This window comes from Mus musculus, chromosome 14 (assembly GCF_000001635.26).
Source record: "Mus musculus strain C57BL/6J chromosome 14, GRCm38.p6 C57BL/6J".
NCBI lineage: Eukaryota > Metazoa > Chordata > Mammalia > Rodentia > Muridae > Mus > Mus musculus.
In genome coordinates this window covers 27384536-27405273 of record NC_000080.6, presented here as the reverse complement: position 1 = coordinate 27405273, position 20738 = coordinate 27384536, and the positions used below count along the sequence as shown (strand labels likewise).

The following is a 20738-nucleotide window of genomic DNA, read 5'->3' as shown; positions in this document are numbered from 1 at the left end:
CTTTCTCCCTTCCTTTCTTCCTTCCTCCCCTTCCTCACTCCCTTCCTTCCTTCTTTCTTTTTTTCTTTTTTTGTTTGTTTTTCGAGACAGGGTTTCTCTGTGTAGCCCTGGCTGTCCTGGAACTCGATCTGTAGACCAGGCTGGCCTCGAACTCAGAAATCCACCTGCCTCTGCCTCCCGAGTGCTGGGATTAAAAGCGTGCGTCACCACGCCCGGCTCCTTCCTTCCTTTCTTTTTCATTTTGTGTGTGTGTGTGATATTTAACTATGTAGCTGACTGACCTGGTACTATCTAGCCCAGGCTAGCCATCAAATTAAAACAATTCTCTTGCTTCAACCTCTACGGTGCTGGGATTGCAGACAGAAAACTTGATATTTTTTCCCTTGAGAAAAACAAAACTGGACTTACCATCTATGTGAACGCTGTGCCAAATCTAGGAGTGGACAGTGTGTTAAAGGATATGGCAGACACATAAAGACAAAACTCGTCATTAACCTTACCGGACTAACATGCTGTTGGAAATGCTTGCTAAGATCTTTAACCTGTCCCGTCTTTCTATAGACAAAACAAGAGCCCTACTCTGTCAGAGAAATAAAACCATTTCAGTGAACAAGCAGACTAAAATTCCAGCGTAACTTAAAAATGAAACTTCCCTTCGCCCTTCCTTTTCCTTGTTGTTTCAAGATATGATCACACTATGCAGTCCCAGCTGGCCTGGAACTTGCTATACAGAGTAAGCTGACCTTGAACTTCAGGAGATCCTCCTGTCTCTGCGTCTTAAGGGCTGGAGTTACAGGTGTGCACCACTACCCCTGTTAGCTTCAAGTTCACCGTCAGTCACTTGTGTCCGCAGTGAGATGCAATGCTTCTTTTCTGTCACAGCTCTGACTAAGCTTTGTATAGGGCATAGATAAAGGTGAGTGAAGGGGCGAGGGGTGGCAAGATGGCTAAAATGGGGAGAGGTGCTTGCTGCTAATGCCAAGCCGGATGACCTGAGTTCCGTCCTCAAAACTCATACAGTGAAAGGAGAGAACTAAATACTCAGGTTGTCTTCAGACCTCCACTCAAGTGTGGCAGTACCTGTGTACTTACGTGCATGCCTCACACACACATACACTAAGTACACACAAGTGAATAAATGGTGTACACTAAGTATACATGGTAAAAGAAATCAGAGCAGAATGCTTGAGAAAACAGAAATGTATGTTCTGTAACAGCTTTGCTCCATCAGTCGCACTATTTATTTCCGCAAGTAGTATTTGGAAACCACATGTAAAATTTCAGAAAGAAACTCTTGCCTTTCCAGAGGACAACCTGAGACTTGATGATGGCTGAGCACACACTGTACACAGGAGGAAAAGGTGTTTTTAATGCAATTTATTTGAAATGCTTCCAGAAAAGTTTAAGGCCATTATACAAAAGTATTCATTTCACCAAAACATCCGTCCACTCTCTTCCCACAGGCTGACAGACCTTGACTCACTGGCCACCGTGGCCAGCGGCTCTACAGAGAACAGTTGAAGCTTTCTCCATCATCCAGTGTCCTGTCTCAGCTTTCCACTGTGTCTGCCTGGAGCAGGTTTGTTTATTCAGCAACTTGGGAAACAAAATGGTTTTAAATAAACTTGTAATAGAAAAAAATTCACCACTGTTAAAATCTATAAATACAGAAATATGCTTTACAGGGTAGAACTGATCATAATATGTCTTGAAAAATAACCATGTCATATACCTGTTTTTCTATTGGTTGCTCTTGTCTCACAGCTTCTTTGAATGCACATGACCCATGTGTACAGTAAAGGGACAACTTTGTATTTTGCTGCTTCCTTTTCTGTAAACTTGATGCAGAAATTAACAACAACAAAAAACTTTTTTGGCAATAATTTAGAATCATTACTACTAGTGCTGGTGTGGGTATAATTTTGTACAAATCCCCTAAGTATTTACACTTGCAAGAAGCTGTTTAGTTTGTGAACATTTTATTTTCCTCATGGTGTGTGTTTGTTTGTTTGTTTGTTTGTTTGAACCCATCCTTGCTCTGTAAATCAAGGCTGGAACAAAGAAGTTTCCAGTTTGGCTAGCTGATCCTAGATAATGAGAGCTAATGAAACTGGCCTCAAGAGGAATTAACCACCAGTCTGACTGTAGCTCAAGAACCAGAGCCTGAAAGCAGAGCAGGAAATCCTGAGACCGCCCGGAGTAACTTCAGTTTCCGTGGTTTGCACAGGAGGCTTCAGTGACAGTGACCCGCTTCTCACCCCCAAGTCCTTCTCTCTTGTTTGTAAACAGAGTCCCAGGTGCAGTCACAGTCTTCCACTAGAAAAGAGGAGTGGCCGAGGTGGATGAAACATAAGGTTGATGGGGTCCTATAACCTTGGCAGATCTTCTCGGGCCCCTGGCAATCTCTGTTGTCGTAGGCTAGAAATGGCTTTTCTAATGGCAAGCCACTGGCGATGACAAACACTTCCCACAGCTGTCCCCCACTTCAGCTGAATAGTCAGAGCTGGCAGGTGCTTTTAGCTCTGTTTTGTTTATACTGTGGAACTCAGTTTGAACTAGAACTTGGTATGTAGCCAAGGCTGTTCTTGAACTCCACATCTTCCTGCCTCTGCTCCCAAGTGCCAGGTTTGTAGGCCTGTGCCACCAGGCCTGTCTGGCAACTGCTTTTGTCTTGGCCCTCTCTAAAGCCACTTCTGTTTCAGGTCTTCATAGATTGTTACATTCAACTTGCACTGGATGAAACCACAGGCTTCAAAACAAGGCTTCCTCCTTTGCAAAATTAAACCTCAGAAACCCTCAGGGATGTTTTCATGTTTTCTGGTTGAATAACACAGAACCTGAGCTCACGCTAAGGGTTAATTAATTAGACTTTCTGCCTTCTCTTCCAATGCCATCTCCGTTCTCTGCAAAACTCTCTCAATGCCAGGACTACAGCTACTAGGTCAGAGCTAGAGGAACATTAGAGAAGCATGGGACGAAGGCTTTGTCAACCCAGTCCATGCAGAGCAGTAGTTTAGAGACCCTTTCTGTTTTGAAAGTAGGACAAGTTAAAGTAACACGGTCAGTTCCTCCCCACTCATCCAGATGCTTGTGAGATACAGCAACAGGGTAAGGACTGCTGTGAGCTGACACAGACTGAGCGGCAGTTACAGTACTAGGGACAAGGAACAGAGGGAACTAGGCCAACACAGGCACAGGAGTATTACAAAGTGCCTCTCCAAACAGTTCACGTGTGGAATGCAAACACTGTACAGGTAAGAAACAGCCTGCTGCTAGCAGGGTCACAGTCTTCTGTCAGACACTCTCCTCGGGCCTGCTGTTTGCACAGGAAGCGTCTGTCTGTTCCATCCGCTCACACTCAAGGCTGACCTCACTGGTGTCCATACTGCAGTCCGACTCGCTGTCCGATTGGTCCATCTGCTCAAGTTTTGTTTCTCCCTGTGGCTCCCTGTTCTCAGTGCCGGGACCCTGGACCAGTCCCTCAGAGTCAAGCAAGCCAGCCTGGCCGGCAGCAGACAGAACAGTTTCTTTTGCCTGACGGATACAGTTGAGCCACTGCTGTTTGTTGAAGGTGTCGTTGGCTTGTAGTGAGTGGGTCTGACTTTGGGATCCATTTTTGAAACTGACTCTGAAGAAGTTTTTAACTAGAAATGAAGAACACATGAAGAGAGAGTCAATGGGTAGGTATTTGTCAAGGCTAACAATATCACACAGAGTGGCCCTAATGTAATGGGCGTATCCCAGACACTGATTACAGAATGTCTCTAACTGATGCAGGACTCAGTTGGTTCTACCCTGGTGCCACACTTATTTGACTGGAGTGACACAGGTCTAGCTCAGATTTTCTTTTTTTTTTTTTTCTTTTTCTTACTTTTTTTTAAACTGGTCTTTGCCTTCTCACATTAATTAATAAATATTAATTAATTAATTAGTTAATTATTAGATATTTTCTTTATATACATTTAAAATGCTATCCCGAAAGTTCCCTATACCCTCCTCCCACCCTGCTCCCCTACCCACCCACTCCCGCTTCTTGGCCCTGGCATTCCCTTGTACTGGGGCATATAAAGTTTGCAATACCAAGGGGCCTCTCTTCCCAATGATGGCCAAGTAGACCATCTTCTGCTACATATGCAGCTAGAGACACGAGCTCTGGGGTACTGGTCAGTTCATATGGTTGTTCCACCTATAGGGTTGCAGACCCCTTCAGCTCCTTGTGCTTTCTCTTAGCTCAGATTGCTCTTAGCTCAAGGGATTGACAACAGCTGCCTGTATGTTAGAAGCCCTTGGAACAGACATGGAAGGGGCTGAAGGGAAGAGACATGGGAGGGGTTAGGAAGAAGAAACATGGGAGGGGTTGGACGGAAGAGACAAGGGAGGGACTGAGGGAAGAGAGATATGGGAGGGCCCGGAGGAAGAGACATGAGAGGGGTTCTTAACTCTCTTCAGCTACATCAGAACAACTACAAAACCTTGCACTGTGCAACCAGTGCCCACACAGAGACTGTATGGTATTAAGCATACTTTGATGTAGCAGTAGGGGACAGAGCCAGAGAGCAAACGGTGCACCAGCTGCATGCAGCTGCGTAGGACTGGGCTCATGTACTATGGTCTGCTGCTTAACGCCCAAAGCAGTCTCAAGAGAAAAGCAGATAAGTGGAAAGCTGACGGCTCAGAGGTCCAACTTGACTGTCCATCCATCAGTAGGTGAAGTGTTAACACTGGGACAGTTTGCTATTCACTTTTCTCCAGCCAGCCACTCCTTCCATATTTCTACGATCAAACGGTTCAGTGTGTCACCGAGTCTGCTACCCACACATACCTCTCTCGTTGTTGCTGAAGGCCCCGCGCAGGGAGCCACCCAGCCGCACTTCTCCATCCTGCAGGTCTTCCAGCGTGAGGTCCTTCACAGGGATGGGCTGTCGGTACAACTGATAGCAGAGCTGCTCGTTGTGAGTGACAGCTCGGGTGATCACCAGCACTTCTTGGAACAGGAAAACATGGAGTTTCTAGAAGAAAAGAGCCCACAGGATTGTCCTGAGCAACCATCTAAGTGGTGAGTTTGTGGGTCTCTGCGGCAAGAGGTCTCTAGGAACTAGCTAGGTTCATAATGAATTATGAGTGCAAGCTCAGAAGTTGGGCAGATTTGAAGTGTTTTCAGAAACACCTGTCTACTGCCTTAATTTAGGTTCCTCCTTAGGAGCCTGCTGGAGAAAGCCTTTCTACACTTAACTGTAGCCAGAACCCTATTTAGATTACAGTTCACAACCTATTCATGCACACACAGTCTCCAGCTCGACCAAAAGAAAGAACAGGATGGGGAAAGGAATTATTACTTTCTTGGCATCAATACAATTCTAAGAAATCAAGTTAATGATAGTCTACAAGGCTGAGAGTGTATATCAAAGCCTAATAACAACTCTGGCTTCCCAAACCCATGAAAACGTGTGTTTCTTCAACCACTGGGCTGATCATCAACTTTAGCCAGCAACTCCGACTGGGACCCTGCTTGCCCGAGAGGACCCGGAGCACACTGCTGGAGCCCGAGGAAGATGCCCCTCACAGTCTTCTCAGTGAGCTCAGCAGCACCTGGGCTCTCTGGAGAGTGTGTTCCAGGCTGTACTGCTGACATGCGTTATAGGCTAAAAGAAAACCCTAAAAGATGGACACATCATACAAACAAGTTGCCAGTATGGAGCTGGGACAGAAAAAAAAAATCTCAGAAAGCAAAGGCATGCCTCAGAGCACACAGTGAGAGCAAGCTGCCTATGTGGGGCTGGGGCGCATCTCTGGTGTTCAACTCCAAGCATCAGATCCGTGGGAATGGTCGGGAGTTAAGATGGAATGACTGTAGCTCTGATGCTGGGCTCTGACTTTCTGGTAGAAAAACCGTGTGGGAATGTCAACCCAGGACTCTCAAAAGAGGCCACTAACGGGGAGGAGTAACAAGTCAAGATGAGAAGCTGGGTTGGAGCAGAGGAAGCATGCTCTGCGTTATCCACGGTTTGCTATTTGAGGGAACAGAAATCTATAGGTCTCCTACCATACACATTCCACATACCGCAGACACCAACAATTCTACAAGTCATTGGGAGGTGAGAAGGTTCATCTTCCTACCAGTCAGAAGCAGAGGTAAGATAGTGCAGATTCAAGGCTAGCCCGGGCTATATAAACAGTGAGTTTGAGTTTAGCCTAGGGAAAACTCGCTAGGGTTTCCTCGCTGGGGCATGGTGGTGGTAGAAACATATTAAAAATATTCCTTTAGGGGTGGAGAGGGAGAGGGTTGGGCCATTGTGTTCGAAACTTAAAACAGCCAGGGTCTTTTGTTTCCACACCACTCCATCTTTTAGCTGAGGCAGGCAGTTGAGCTGGGATTGTCTGGGCCATGTCTTACAAATGCCCTTCATTTCTAAGTCTTCACTGAAATCTCTGGCTGCTCTCAGTTTCCTCTTGCTGTCACTTCTACACTATTTTTCCTGAACCAAGATTTTGTTCCTAATAACGGTCACACCTCTGGCAAGCACCAAACCCAACACTCTTGCCCCACCCCATCTGCCGTCTTCATGCTCCAAACTCTGCTGCCTGAGGAGTTCATCCTTCTGCCGTAGGTACGTCTAACCGGAGAGGCCTCCAGCCTTAGCTGGTGTATGAGAAGGGACCAGGCCACCTCTGCGGAGCAAGGCTTCTTCCTGAGTCTCAGGACTTCCTAGAAGGAACTTTCAAGGAACCCAGTGCCACATCATGTAAATCCCCTATTGCTTTCTGGAAATCAATAAGAAGCAGAAAACAACCTTCCGGCAGTCAGGAATCATCTATGGCACAGATACAGGTCCACATACAATAACTTTAGCAATTTTCAGTTGGCCCCATTACAAATGGTATGGCTGATAACAAGCTATTCACGATACTCTCTAACAACAAGGGATGTTCCCAGACCTGCTCACATAAGTTGAAAAGGTGTCTCTTAAATTATTAAATTTAATCAATCTCTTTTAAATTAAATCCTTTTTTGTTTTTTTGGAGGCAGGTTTTCACTATGTAGCTCTGGCTGAACTGAAATCTGTTATACAGATCCATCCGGTCTCATCCTCTCTCTGTAGCCCTGACAGGCATTGAACTTAAATTTTTCCTGCTTCAGCCTCCCAAGTACTTGGGATTATGAATCTGTGCCAGCACGTCTGGCTCACTATTTTCTGAAGTCCAAGTGGGACACAGAGCTGAGTACAGTGAGTGGTTATTACCCATAATCCCAGCTGCTGGGGAGGCTGAGGCAGGAGTATGGCGCGACTCATCCTAGTTTGAAGCTAGTTGAGGCAATTTAATTGAGACTGTCTCAAAATTCAAAAAGAGAAGGCTAGAAATGTATTCAGTGGTGAGCGCTTGCCTCGTAGGAGTAACTAGGCTAAATTCCTAGTACCACAAAAACATAAAAAAATAAAAATAAAAGTAAAAAGGAAGAAAGGCAGGAAGGCAGGCAGGCAGGCTGAGGATAGAAATAGGGAAGTACCAGGGCAAGGCCCCCAGGAGAGTAACTACTTACCACACCCCGGTTATTTTTCAGCTCTCCATGACAACACAGGACCCTTGAGCTGTCAATCAGAGAATCTTTCTGGCCTTCTTCCAGGTAAAGGAGCCGCTCTTTGTAATAGCGGCATTCCGATTCCCCAGTCTTGGTGTTGATTTCTGCCACAATTCCCTGGATGATGTTTATCTATGGAAACAAATAAGAATAGTAAAAATGGGGGAAGTAAGCCAACCACCTACAACCAGAGACTTGGAGCCAGCCTTGAGGCTATCCAGACACTACCATATCTAAGGCCAAGAGCTGAGATCTATGTGGCTACTGCAAAAATGAAAAATGCATCAGTAAGGAGCCAGCACACCCTGGAATCCACCCTGTTTGTTTAATCCCTTGTGGGACAATGCCATCCACTCACCAGCTCCTGACATGAACCAAGCATAGCATTGCTCACTGCAGCAGCATTAAAAGCAAGGCTGTTTCATGCAGGGGCAATGGTGGGCAGGAGCCTTCTCTGGCTGAGACAATCCTTAGATTTTTGAAATCATTAAATAAGTGGATAGTCAACATTCTACTTTAAGAAATTCCCTTTGGTAGTGTATTTCTCTAATCCTAGTACTTGGGAGGCAAAGGCAGGAGGGTCAGAACAAACAGCTAGATTCTGCCACATGAGACCCTGTCTCAACAAATCAATAAAAAATAAAAAAGAAGAAGAAAGTTCTTCTTGGGGGCAAGTCCCACTACCTCTTCAAAAACACCATTAAGAAAATGGAGGAATGAGGATGTAGCTGATACTTTGATTAAAAGCAAGCCCTATCTTTAGATCTAGTCACAGAGTGAATGGAACTAACTCCCTTGGTATAGAAGAGCCTTATTCAATAGTCTTTTCCCCCACTTTGCATAGATGCAGAATTTATCCAGGAATGTGTGGCCAAGCCACACTGGTACTGTAGATTTTGTGTTTACCAAACATACCCAAAACATGCCCAACAATACAGGGCTATGGACAGTTCACATGCTCCACGGGTTGTGGAAAGGAGAGAGGAAAACACACACTCAGCTGTGTAAATGGACACACAGGAGACTTGCTCTGTAGACGTTTGCAAATGAAAGTTTCCCATGCTTCATGCCCAGACCTGCCCTGATACTGAGGCGCAGGCGCAAACCTTCGAAGGCTATAAGCACAGGGACATGGGTATCTGGCACAGCCCCTCCCGTTGCAAACAATCATTCTTATCTGTTTGGTTTGTAAAATTCAAACCAGCTCACATGAAAAAGGGGACAGTGTGCTTTAAACGGTATGCATTGAGAAAGGAGAAATCTTTACAGTAAATCTGAGCATAGGCTCACGGGACCCACACAAGTCATTATTTAGCGTGGCCAGGGCTCCCTGCAGACTACACACTCACAGAGATGGGATGAAGAGAGGAGGCAACCAGATCACACTCTTCCCAGTAATAAAAACAGACATGAAGAAGTAAGACAGGCCTCATCCCTGGTGCCTGTGATCCCTCTGTGTGTTGGGAACGGGGCCCTGGTCCTGCATGACAGACCTGGCAGGCACTGCATGCTTCGTGAATCAGGAGGGAATCTGTGCTCATTCTTTTCCTTCCCTACATGGAGGCACCTGAACCAGCCTTGTAACCTCAAGGCCTAGCCACAAAGCTCATTCATAACAGGACAGCTCTCTGCAATTCCACAGTAAGAGGGGTGCAGAGACAGGGCTAGCTTTCCACTTCACCGAACCGGACTGTTAAGCATCAGCTACAGGAGCAATCTCACAGGCTGTAATCAGTGCAAATCGAGATACAATAACCCGGAAGGCAATTATAGAAAGTCAATTTACTGAGTACTTGGTAAGTATCATTGATCGCTATTTTTATTATTACTATCAATAAGAAATAAGCTCTTCTCTGTGAGATGACAGGCAATTGATTATCCAGCAGCTTCAGACTTCTGATCCCCAAATCACCAACATAAATGCTCCTATCATTATGCCAGATCAGAAATGAGCCTTTGAGGTGGTCTCTTACAGCCCTCATCATCCTTCAACCACCTTCTATCTTTTCTTTTAAAATGTGTGTGTGTGTGTGTGTGTGTGTGTGTGTGTGTGTGTGTGTGTTCATGTGCGCGCACACACACACTCATGCCATGGTACCCAAGTGGAGGCCAACTTTCAGGAGTTGAATCTCTTCTTCCAAAGCTATGTTCTGAGAATTGAATTTAGGTCATTAGGCTAATGTGGTCATCTTACTAGCCTTCTTTCTGTTGTTGGGTTTTTTTGGTTTTGTTCTGTCTTTGAGACAGGATTCTAATCTTCTTCAGGCCTGGGTTGAAGTCAACTCCAGAAGTTTTCCATGTAATGTAATTAGAGTTTTCTAAATAGTTAGATTCAGGGTTTAAATCCCTATCACTTACAAGATGTGGCACGTTACAATCTGAGACATGTTACTCTCTGCTGAATAGAGGACCAAGATTGTCTAGAGCAGTGGTTCTCAACTGGTGGTCTTGACCCCTCTGAGAGTCAAACGATCCTTTCACAGGGGTCACATATCATATATCCTGAATATCAGATATTTATATTACAATTCATAACAGTACCAAAGTCATGAAGTAGCAACAAAAATGATTTTATGGTTGGGGGTGTGTGTCACCCCAGCATGAGGAACTGTATTCAAGAGTCATAGCATTAGGAAGGTTGAGAACCACTGGTCATGAGACTAAGGGAAAAGGAAGCCAGTGGAAGGATATCTAGGTGTGAAGTTGTAAAAACCAGGTCAAGGCAGATGGGATGGGTGGTAAGCCTTGTATATTGATCCTGTAGTCCCATGAAAAGCTGGTTTTTAACTTTCGTGGAGCCCAGAATGTCCTCAAACTTGGGATTCCCTGCCTCTCAAGTGCTGAGGTTACTGGCCCTCGCAAAGCCCATACTCAGGCAACATTTGCTGGGTGAGGGTGCAGTTGCACACAGGAAGTTTGATCGCATACTCTACTGCATTTGGGTAAGGATGGGAGCTACATCTTAAACAGATGTCCCTTCACGATGAGCTTCCAGCTAACTAGAAGCCAATTCCCATTTTCTTACCAAAGACAATTTTTTCCATATAAAATCTCCACAAAGATCTTAGTTCTCACAGTTAACAATGCTGATACCAGGATAGAATGGCACGAAAATTGTCAAGAAAAACGTCAAACCTGAGCTGGGTGTGGTGGCACATACCCATAATCCTAGCATTTGGGAGGTTGGGGCTGAGGGGTTGTGCATGGCCGTGAGTTTAAAGCCAGCCTAAATCGATAGTTTTATACTAGCCCGAGCCTGTGTTAGATATACAAACAAAAACAAATAGGCAAACAAACAAATAGGCACACAAACACACAACCAAATGGACCTTAAGCTACTTTATATAAACACTTGTTTTATAGGTTAGGAATCTGTGACATAGCAGGTCTGAAACCCAAGACTGCTGGGCCCCAAGTACAAGGAACCTACTGACCCGACCCTAGTGTTCCGGAGATTGACACAGGAAGAAGGAAAGAAACAGACAGAAAGACAGGCAGACTCACAGCTTCTTCCAGGTGCTGCTGGTCTGGGTTATCATTTGGTGTATGCCTCAGGATTTCTCGAAGGAGCAGAGGATACTTCACTAGCCGGCTCCGGGGAATATCAAGGAAATTCCAGAGATCGAGTTTGCGACTGAAGGGTGATTCTAAACAGCGCTGGAGGAAGTCCTGCACTCTGTGGTCCTGCTTTTTGTGGTCCAGCAGGGCTTTGGCGGCGACTTGATTGCTGCAGTAGCTGTCGTAGGAGCTGAGACAGGGCAGCTGGGAAGGAAACATAAAGAGAAGGCAGGGTGTCAATGTCATTGCTTTAAGGGCCAAGTCGGCATCACTCAGGCATGAATAGACATCAAACTGGTCTCCAGACCCAGCCACTGTCCTTTTATCTGTAAAGGTGGAAGAAAATAACTAGTAGGCGCTTCAACATGACAGGCAAGACACAAAAAGGTCCTCTTATTAGTTGTGCATTCACTTTTTAGAGATCCCTATCAGAACTTGCTAGCTTTTTCTGGCAATTTAAACTAGAAACAAAAGAATCAGTACTGCAGATGCATACAGACCAGTGTGTGTGTGTGTGTGTGTGTGTGTGTGTGTGTGTGTATGTATGTGTACGTGTGTGGCACGCGTGTGCCTGCACACATACTCACATTAGTGTTGGGTATTGAACCCAAGACCTCATGCATGTTTGATATTCTACCTCTGAGCTCCACGCCAGTCTCTGAATTTTCCTAACCCTTTCCAGGTCCTCAGTAAGGCGGAGAAGCTAGCCATTTACTTCATGTTATGTGTACTTTTTGGTGTTCATGTGGGTTTGGAGAACAAGAGACAACTTTGGCTGTCATTCCTTGGGTGCCATGCACCTTGTTCTTAAATTTTGTGTGAGCTCTATGTGCCTCCATGTATAGATGATGATGATGATGACAATGAGACGATGATGGGGGAGGGATATGTACAGAACTCATGTGGAAACCAGAGGGCAGCCCTAGGTATTAGCTCTCATCTTAGACAGGGTCTCTTTGTTGATTGCTGCTGATCTGAATACTCCAGGCTCACTGCTCTGCAAGCTTCTGGGATCCTAACCTCTGTCCCTCCTCTCACTGTGGAAGCACTGGGATTATGGACACCTGAGACTGTGCCTGGCTTTACACAGATTCTGGGAATTCAAGCCCATATCCTCATACTGACACACAAGCACTCTGCCTACTAACCCGTCTCCTCAGATCCCTTTTCATTTTTAAATTTTGATTTAATTTTAATTCTTTTTGTTTGTTTTTGTGTATGTATGTGCATGGCTTTGCTTGTCTCTCTGTGGATCATGTGTGTGCAGGTACCCATGGATGCCAGAAGAGGGTGTCAGAACCCCCAGAACAGGATAGTTCCATGCGCTTGTGTGCCATCCTATGGGGCTTCTGGAGACTCAACTGTGGCCCTCTGGAAGAGTAACAAGTACTCTTAATGGCTGAGCCACTTCCCCAGCCCACCACCTTTTATCTTGTAAAGCAAGATTCATTTGAAGAGTCTCTTAAAGAGACTTATCTATAAGACTCGGTGGCATACACAGAAAGCAAGGGTCAAACTCACAGCCTAGGCCTTATGTGGCTCAGTGCAGGCTTTTCCACACTTAAGAGCCAATGATTCCAGGTGGCCCAACCATCAGGGGCCTCAAGAAGTTCAAGCAATAGTATGATTTAAAGAAAATAGTTGTAGGAATTGTTTATTAAAAATCTTCTAAGGGAGCTCTGACAGGCCGGGAAAGGTTTTTGGCCCTGCCTTCTGGATCACATCACACAATCACGCAAGAATAGTTTCTTTTGGTTTGTTTGCTTGTTTGTTTTTTTGAGACAGGGTTTCTCTGTATAGCCCTGGCTGTCCTGGAACTCACTTTGTAGACCAGGCTGGCCCCAAACTCAGAAATCCGCCTGCCTCTGCTTCCTGAGTGCTGGGATTAAAGGTGAGTGCCACCACGCCCAGCATGCAAGAATAGTTTCAGTTTAAAGACTGGAACGCTCTAACTGCACTGCCTTCATTCCAGTAAAACGATAATTTCCCCAACATGCCCATCAGTCACATTGTGTAAATACCACATCAGAGACTCAGGCAAAGAACTTCTCATCCCCCTCTACTCCTCCCTCTTAACAGCTCCTTCCCCTGACATGCTGGTGCAAAGCTGCCCATGGCAGTAACGTGCAGCCCGTGGCCTGGCTGCACACCCACAGCAGTAACGTGCAGCCAGTGGAAGCCAATGAAGACCCCGCGCTCACCACAACACTCTCTTTGTAGCATTCAATGGGAGACAGTGACAAAGGTCTCTTTTGTTTTTTCATCCTCAGGATTTTACATTGTACCATTAAACAATACAATCTGTATTCTGGATGAACAAATATAGGTTCATGGATGATAGGAGCAGAAAATGGTTAGCTGTGTGGGATCAATGCTCTCCCAAAGAGAATATCAGAATCAAAACCACATAAGAATAAATAAGTTGATTAGATAAATAAATAAACACACAAAGCAAACAAAATGCTGAGCACGGTGCCTCGAACATATAATCTTAGCACCCAGGAAGCTGAGGCAGGAACTGACGAGAGTTCAAGACCAGCCTGGGCTACACAATCTGATCCTGTCTCAAAAGACAAACAAGAAAGGGGGCATAAAATAGGCACTTACTGCCAAGCCCAGGTTTGATCCCCTGGACCTAGACAGTGAGAAGAAACAAACTCTCATGAGCTAAGCTGAGTTCCACATGCAAGAGAGCAGCTCCTCCAAGGTGTCCTCTTGAATACCCACATGCATGCACAACCACACAACACACACAACACAAACGCATATAAAAACAACAACAAAACCGCAAAGGAACAAAGTCAACAGACATACAAGTGGCGGCAGCATTTGAAGGTTTGAAATATTCTGCCACTGTTTTTATGCTTCTTATTGAAATTATTTCCTTATCACAGGGTAGAAAACGTCTCCAGAGAAGCAGTATTTAAAAGAGTCATTACTGACTTGGCTTCTTGGAAGTGTCTTCCTTCCTTCCACTTGATCGAACAAACACACACACAAAACAACCTTTCGGTTTGTGTTAAAACAGCTGCAGAAAATCCTCTCTTCAAGCTTATATTTTGAAGTAATGATAATTGGTACCCTGTCTCCGCCTCCCACCTCGTGATGCTTACAATTTAGATCTTCAGAATCAGTTCAAAACCACCTCAGGCCCTCTTAATTTCATTTCCACTTCCTCGCCTCTTTAAAGGCCTGGAAATGACCCGTGTTTATGAACTACCGAGGAACTCTGGCTGCCCCGTCCAATGGACCATTACTTTCTCTGATCTTGCTGCTAGCTACCATGGGAGCCAAGTTAAGCTCCGCTCCTTTGTTCACACCTGAAAGGGTGCTCATTTCCTGGGCATGACTCAGGATGTAGACAGATGCCCAAATATGTATGCAAGCTCTTTAAAAAGCAGGTAAAAGCTCAGCAGTTTAAAAAAGCAAAAACAAAACAAAACAGACTCTGGGAATCTAGCATCAGGTTAAAAAAAAAACCTTAGGTGTTTGTGGGTGACAATTCTGTACCACAGTTTCTTTCTCCACTTAAAAGATGCCATAATAAAAGCCTTTCCCCATTAATGGGATAAAGTGTATAAAATACACAGCCCACAGTTTACCCTCTGGGTAAGAAGCATTAAGTACTAGCTATTATTACAATCTATGGTTTTCTTGTTTGTTTTGTTGTTACATTGTTATTATTTAAGATAAGGTCTCACTCTGGAGCGTCTAATCTGGAATTAAAGCAAACAGATGTGCCATGGTCAGAAGATATCATTTTGCTGCCGGTTAACCCATCATCTGACTCTTCGATCCTTTCTTTTCCTTATATGATGTTCACTGACCGTCGAGTAGGTGAAATAGACTGGAATCTCTGGAAACAAGGTACCCCTTCCTGATCTTGAGCTTAGTATAAAGGCAGATGACCCTGAATGCTTGATCCCCCCTCCTAAGCTCTCCCATATACATTCTTTAAAAAAAAAAAAAAAGATTTATTATCTTAATTATGCATATGGGGGGAGGGGGGCTAAGTTCACATGAGTGCTGGTGCCCATGAGGCCAAGGCTCCCCCAATAAGTTCTTGATCATCTGTTTAAAGAGATGTTAAGTCATCTAGCCTTTAAGGGGAGGAGCTAACCAGAACAGGTTTCGGGTTACAGTTGAACAAGTTGGCCACTGCAGAGTTGGCCATCTGTACAAGATCTGCACAAGACTGTGCCCATCAACATTTCCTGGTGGATGGGGGTGGGGCCACGAGGCTCCACTCCTCCCTGAGGCCCTTTGGGCAGTTAGTAGTTGCTGGGGGAGGGATGTCACTTTCTTCAGTGGTAGAAGCCACTGGTGACTTGCTCACTCACTCTTGTGCAAACAACTATAATTAAATTCAACTATAATTAAATAAGAAAAGAAGAGGAGGAAAGGACTTGCTGGGAAGTGGAAAGGTGTCAATGGGAGAGGGGGGTGGGTCAAGGTGAGGAGCAGAAGGCAAAACCACTAAAATTCAGTGTAAGTATGAAACTGTCAAAGAATAAAAAATGTAAAAGACCCATATGTGTACACACACACACACACACACATATATATATGGTAAATATATGGAATATGTATGTGTGTGTATATACATATATATGTATACATGTATATGTATATATGGATAACACTTTTTTTCTGTTTTTCTTATTTTTTTTAGAAAGTCTATCATAAAAAAAATCATGAATGAATCTGGATTTTTACTTTCATGTACCCTGTCTCTCTCTCGTCAGAATTAAAAAGGAACCAGAACCTAAATTGGCAGGAGCACCCACTTTCTGCCTTGGAGAGCTTATAAATTATTTTATTCCTGAGGCCAGTCACTTGGGACATTGTTTCTTTGCGACATGGGATGCTTGCTCAAATAGGCTGACCTGCTTGAAGGGAACTCCTGGCATCTGTAACCAGGGCAGCTCCCCCAAGAAAACCAAGCCTTCCATTTAAAGTCTTCAAAGCACAAGTTATGGATTCTAACTAGTTATGGTCTCAGGCAAAGGCTGATACTGTCCTAGGGGGCAGTTCACTCATTCAAAAGTTTTTTTTTTTTTTTCCTTTGCAGGAAAATAACTCAATTTCCCATGGATTGAATGGACTCTGACTTTTCTCATTCAGTGTCCAGTAAGATGTTCATTTTGTTCTGTTAAAAAGGGTAGAACTCAAACAGATTAAAGAGGAAAAGCACTTAGCTGCACTTTGGTCATAAGTAAGGGCCATTTCTCATGAGATCTGTTAACAATGGGCCACTTGTTTCCTTTCAGGATGCTCTTCAAGCTTCCAGTCCCCATTTTAGGCCTGGAGGGTCCAGACAGCAACTGACTGGCATGGTCACACTTCCTCTGGATATGTACAGGACACAACTGCTAAAGCCTTTCCCAGACCAAACTAACCCCATAACACTAGAGACAAAAGTATATTTCAGGAAAAAAAGTGAGGCTAAATCTTCAAGCTTGAGGCTGAAACACTGTCACAATCTGCACACATTGCTTAAAGAGGCACCACCATTCTACATTACTGTGTCATAAAAAACAGAGCAGGAGCCCTGCTAACTCTGAAGGAAGTCCACAGTCTGAGGAAGTTTAAAAACACATTGAACCACTTCTGACTCCAGTTGACCCACTCTCTTTAGAGGAAGGTCTTTGTGGGTTGAAGAAGTTTAGAGCAATACCATGACTTAGAACGCAAAGTCAAAAGTTCGTGATGAATGATCTCTCCTGAAATATTAAAGCGTGTTTCATCTAAATTATTCAGCTGAGAACATTACTTGTCCCGCAGATATTCTTGAGATATTTCCGCCTTGGTACTAAAATTGACTTCTGAACTAAAGCCAAGTCATAGAACCCTTCGAAGGTTCCAGATCTTGGCAGTAACTGAGAGGCATCAGGTCAGACACCAATGTTAAGAATTTTGGGCACATTCATGTAATGTCAGTGAGAACCAGAAGGTTTTAGGAAGGTGAGGAACAAGTTTACCTGGAAAGAGAATACCAGTATATTAATAATACCTAAAACCCCTCTCTATCAGTACACTCCCTGCCCATTGTCCTGGAATACTAGCCCCATCAGAGGGATGGAGAGACCTAATTCTGCCTAGAAGAAGTCATTAAAGTTGTCTGCTTTCATTACCTGCTTCATAACAAATAAAAATATCTAGAATTGTGTAGGGCTGTGAAAGGCAGCCTGATTCCTGGTTGACTAAGGCTAGAAACACTGGTAACCCTAAAGGGGTGGTAGATATTTCCCTGTTCCCAGAGAATCAGGCTCCTGGCACAAGGCGGCAGGCCTCCACAGATTTGTGACCATCAGTCACATAAGGGCAAAGCCCCAAACCCCTCTACAGGTCACATAGCCTCAAGACAGATCTCCATTTTAATGAGGTACTTAGAGGCTTAGCCAATAAACTCTCCTTCCTAGACACTTCTCCCTGCAAAAGGTATTTAGCCTCAGGCCTGCCCTGAGAAGTAGGGTACAGTTTTACTCATCCACTTTCTGCCATGACAATAAATGCCTTAAAGCCATGGACTGCCTCTTTTCATTGGGATCTGCCATGGGGAACCCTGGAGGCCTTTGCCTACAGAGCAGCTGCCATCTAATCTCCTGAAGAGGTGACTCTGCACTCCCAGGCATGGCCACAACCAAGTCAAGCCCAAGCTCGGCCCCAGGCTAGATTCTGCCTGCGGGTCACCATTCTTTTCTCTGCTCTTCCAAGGCTCCCAGAGGTGTCTGGGTGTCTGAGAGCCTGAGAACCAGAAGGCCTCGGGCCGACTTGCAGGCCCGGGGACCCCTGGGCCAGCTCTGGCTGTCCTGAGCCTCAGACTGCATTCCCCAAGCCCAGGAGTGAAACACCCACCCAACAACAGTGTGGGGTAAGCACGGTCAAACTCCCATTTCCTGCCTCCCTGAGCAGCCTAGCCCTGTGGCAGAACAGATGCAGGACACCACTAACCCTACACAATTGGGATGGAGCATCCCTTACTCATGGAAGGGAAAAGACGGGATACAATAGGAGTGGTTGGGATGGTGACAAAATAGCATATGCTTCGTCTAAGCAAAAGACACAAAGGAACACCATTACACGCTCAACTGAACACAGATTCAGAAAGAGCCTGAATGTTATCTTATGAGCCCTAACCTAAGGTCACATCTTAGTTCCTTAAGAAAGGGATTGGTTATGCCAGATGTATAACCAGCAGTCACTTAGGACCAGGAATGTATGTCCTAACTACAAGCAACATGCACTCATTGGCATGCGTGTAAAACTACATTTAAACCATGGATCCCATCCCATCCCCACTCTTAGTACTGGGGATCAAACCCAAGGCCTTGCACCTTCGAAGCAAAAGCTATACCATCATAAATTATACCACAGTCAAGATTTCTTAAATCGGTTGAAAAGCTACTTTTATCGATGAATAAGAATGCCAAGCCAGGCCTGGTGTCATAGGCCTATAAATCCCAGCTACTTGGAAGGATGAGGCAGAGGCATCCCAAATTCAAGGCCTGACTGGACTACAAAGTGAGTTCAGGGATAGTGTGGGCGATTTAATAAGAACTTGCCTCAAAACAAGGGGATATGGAGATATAGCTCAGTGATTAGGTTCTTATATAGCATGCACTTAAAAAAAATTAAAATGTTGATTTTAAACTTAGAGTAGAAATGGTAATACTTTAATTGGCCTAGATCCAATATAATCCAGTGTCATTTTATTTTATGTGAAACTAAGAACAGTTTTGTGTGTTCTTTTCCTTTGTTTTGTTGGAAAAAGGCCATGTTGTCTTTCAATGAAATAAACCTGTAACAGGAAAAACTTGTTTCCATGCTTTGAAGACATAAACCCTCAATATGTTAAGAGTTTAACTTTTTATCTGCTATAATAACCAATCAAGTCTTTGCCAACAAAGAAAAATTCAAGGTAAAGTGAAATCTATCTTCAAACAAGACCAAAGAACATCTCTTACCCAGCCCACGAGGATGGGACCAACGTGCTCAGTCGAGCCATCGGGTTTCCGAACATCTCGAAGCTGACTGAGGAGCTCTGGCAAGAAATAAATGAAACGCTTATTTTGTTAGGCACTCAAAGATGAGCAGAGGTGGCAGAAGGTGCTGGGCTCCTCCCATGATTATATAGTCACAGATTTGCTATCAGAAAACGACAAGCCATGACTCATCGGGGACCAAAACCCTACCTTCATGGAGAGGAATTAGAGAGTCCAGGGTCCCAAAAATCTGATTCAGTTCCTGTTCCGTCATTATGGAGAGTTTCAGCATGGGGTCGTGGTAGGCCTGCGAAAGACGGGCAAGAGAAGGACAGAAATATTGAAATGCAGAGGAGCCCAGTTGCTGTGCAAATGTATAAAAAAAATAAAAATAAAAAAACTGGCTTCCTATAAGTTCTCCCACAATGCCATGCAAACAGCAGACAGGTGTGGTTGGAAAAATAGAGAATTGAGTTCTGCCGTCAGCCTTTTGTGACTACTGATAAGCCAAGGTAGTTTGTTGCCCGCCCCACCCCCACCCCCACCCCCCTTCTACACTTTAGTATATCCTACATCTAGGAAGAAGCAAAAATCCTGCTTGGAGAGCAGTTTTGATTTAAAGTTCCGAAAGTAAACATGATTGCACACTTTAGCACCCCCCCCATTTTATTTAAAATTAGCTAACAGCAGGCCTTTTCAAATATGTACATTTTTCAAAGAAAAGAAAAGTGGTTAGATCCTTCACTATTGGTGTTAAGCAGACAGAAAACTGTTTGCCAATCCTGGTTGGTTCAGGTCTCTAGAATGCACATCAAAGATGGGTGGCTATGGTGGCCCTTCTACAATCCCAGCACTTGGAAGGTGAACAGGTAAGAGAGTTGTAGCACAGGCTAGCCAACCAGACTAGTAGCCATATTGATGAGCTTTGGGTTTAGTCAAGAGAACCAATCTCAGTAAATATGGTGAAGACTCATGACGTTAGCCTCTGGCACCCACAAGCATAGATGTGACCATATACACATGAACACACACACACATACACATACATACATGTAGACTACACATAGACATATACCAAATAAGACAGGGATGTCGACTCTTTCCTTCAGGGAATTGTATAAAGCTAATTGAGTATAGGAGGAAGAGCTTCCTACTAGCAAAATGATGAACGGAGGACCCTAAGGTAAGAAGCATTCTTCCAATGTCATGATTCCCTCAAAAACATAACAAAAAAGCCGGAGCAGCCTGAATTGAGCTTTTAAAATAGGAAGGTCACTAGAATGGAGAGATTTGTTGTCAAGAATGTACATGACAGAAGGCAAGGGTTTCTACCCTCCTCCCATAGCTGCTGATTAACATATTTTCATCTAAATGTGATCCTCACTACTCAATAAATAACCCCCCCAAGCCCCTAACTCCATTTCCATATGAAAGACCCTAACTTATACAATACAAACCCTTGGCTTTCCCCATTTCCACGACTCAAATGTCTTTATCCTGATTTAGAGACCCATTTCTCTAAGTGATGGTGAACAAAGAGACTCTACGTGACACTCCTTGTTTGACATGTTTTGAAAGACAGGCACTTGACGTGTTGCCCAGGCTGGTCTCATACT

At 44.4% G+C, this 20738-nt stretch overlaps 1 protein-coding gene and 1 long non-coding RNA gene across 12 annotated transcripts in view; one reads left to right on the top strand and one right to left on the bottom strand.

Annotated features, from left to right (window-relative positions):
• Window positions 1-1357: 1357 nt before the first annotated feature.
• Window positions 1358-20738, bottom strand: part of Arhgef3 (Rho guanine nucleotide exchange factor (GEF) 3) — a 289456-nt gene continuing 270075 nt past the window's right edge. For 7 of the 11 annotated variants that reach the window (XM_006519579.4, XM_006519575.3, XM_006519574.4 and 4 more), the window contains 6 exons: window positions 19333-19429; window positions 19105-19181; window positions 11084-11341; window positions 7541-7711; window positions 4823-5009; window positions 1358-3644 (listed from right to left, as the gene is read on the bottom strand). In XM_006519579.4, the coding sequence (XP_006519642.1) occupies window positions 3295-3644; window positions 4823-5009; window positions 7541-7711; window positions 11084-11341; window positions 19105-19181; window positions 19333-19429 (1140 nt within the window). In that variant the 3' untranslated portion in view covers window positions 1358-3294. The remainder of the gene's footprint in view (window positions 3645-4822; window positions 5010-7540; window positions 7712-11083; window positions 11342-19104; window positions 19182-19332; window positions 19430-20738) is intronic. The other 4 variants (NM_001289686.1, NM_027871.2, NM_001289687.1 and 1 more) reach the window with 1 other exon arrangement.
• Gm34702 lies at window positions 4968-19121 on the top strand. Its single transcript, XR_383310.4, has 3 exons — window positions 4968-5056; window positions 14827-15004; window positions 16408-19121. It is a non-coding gene; the product is annotated as a predicted gene, 34702 (long non-coding RNA).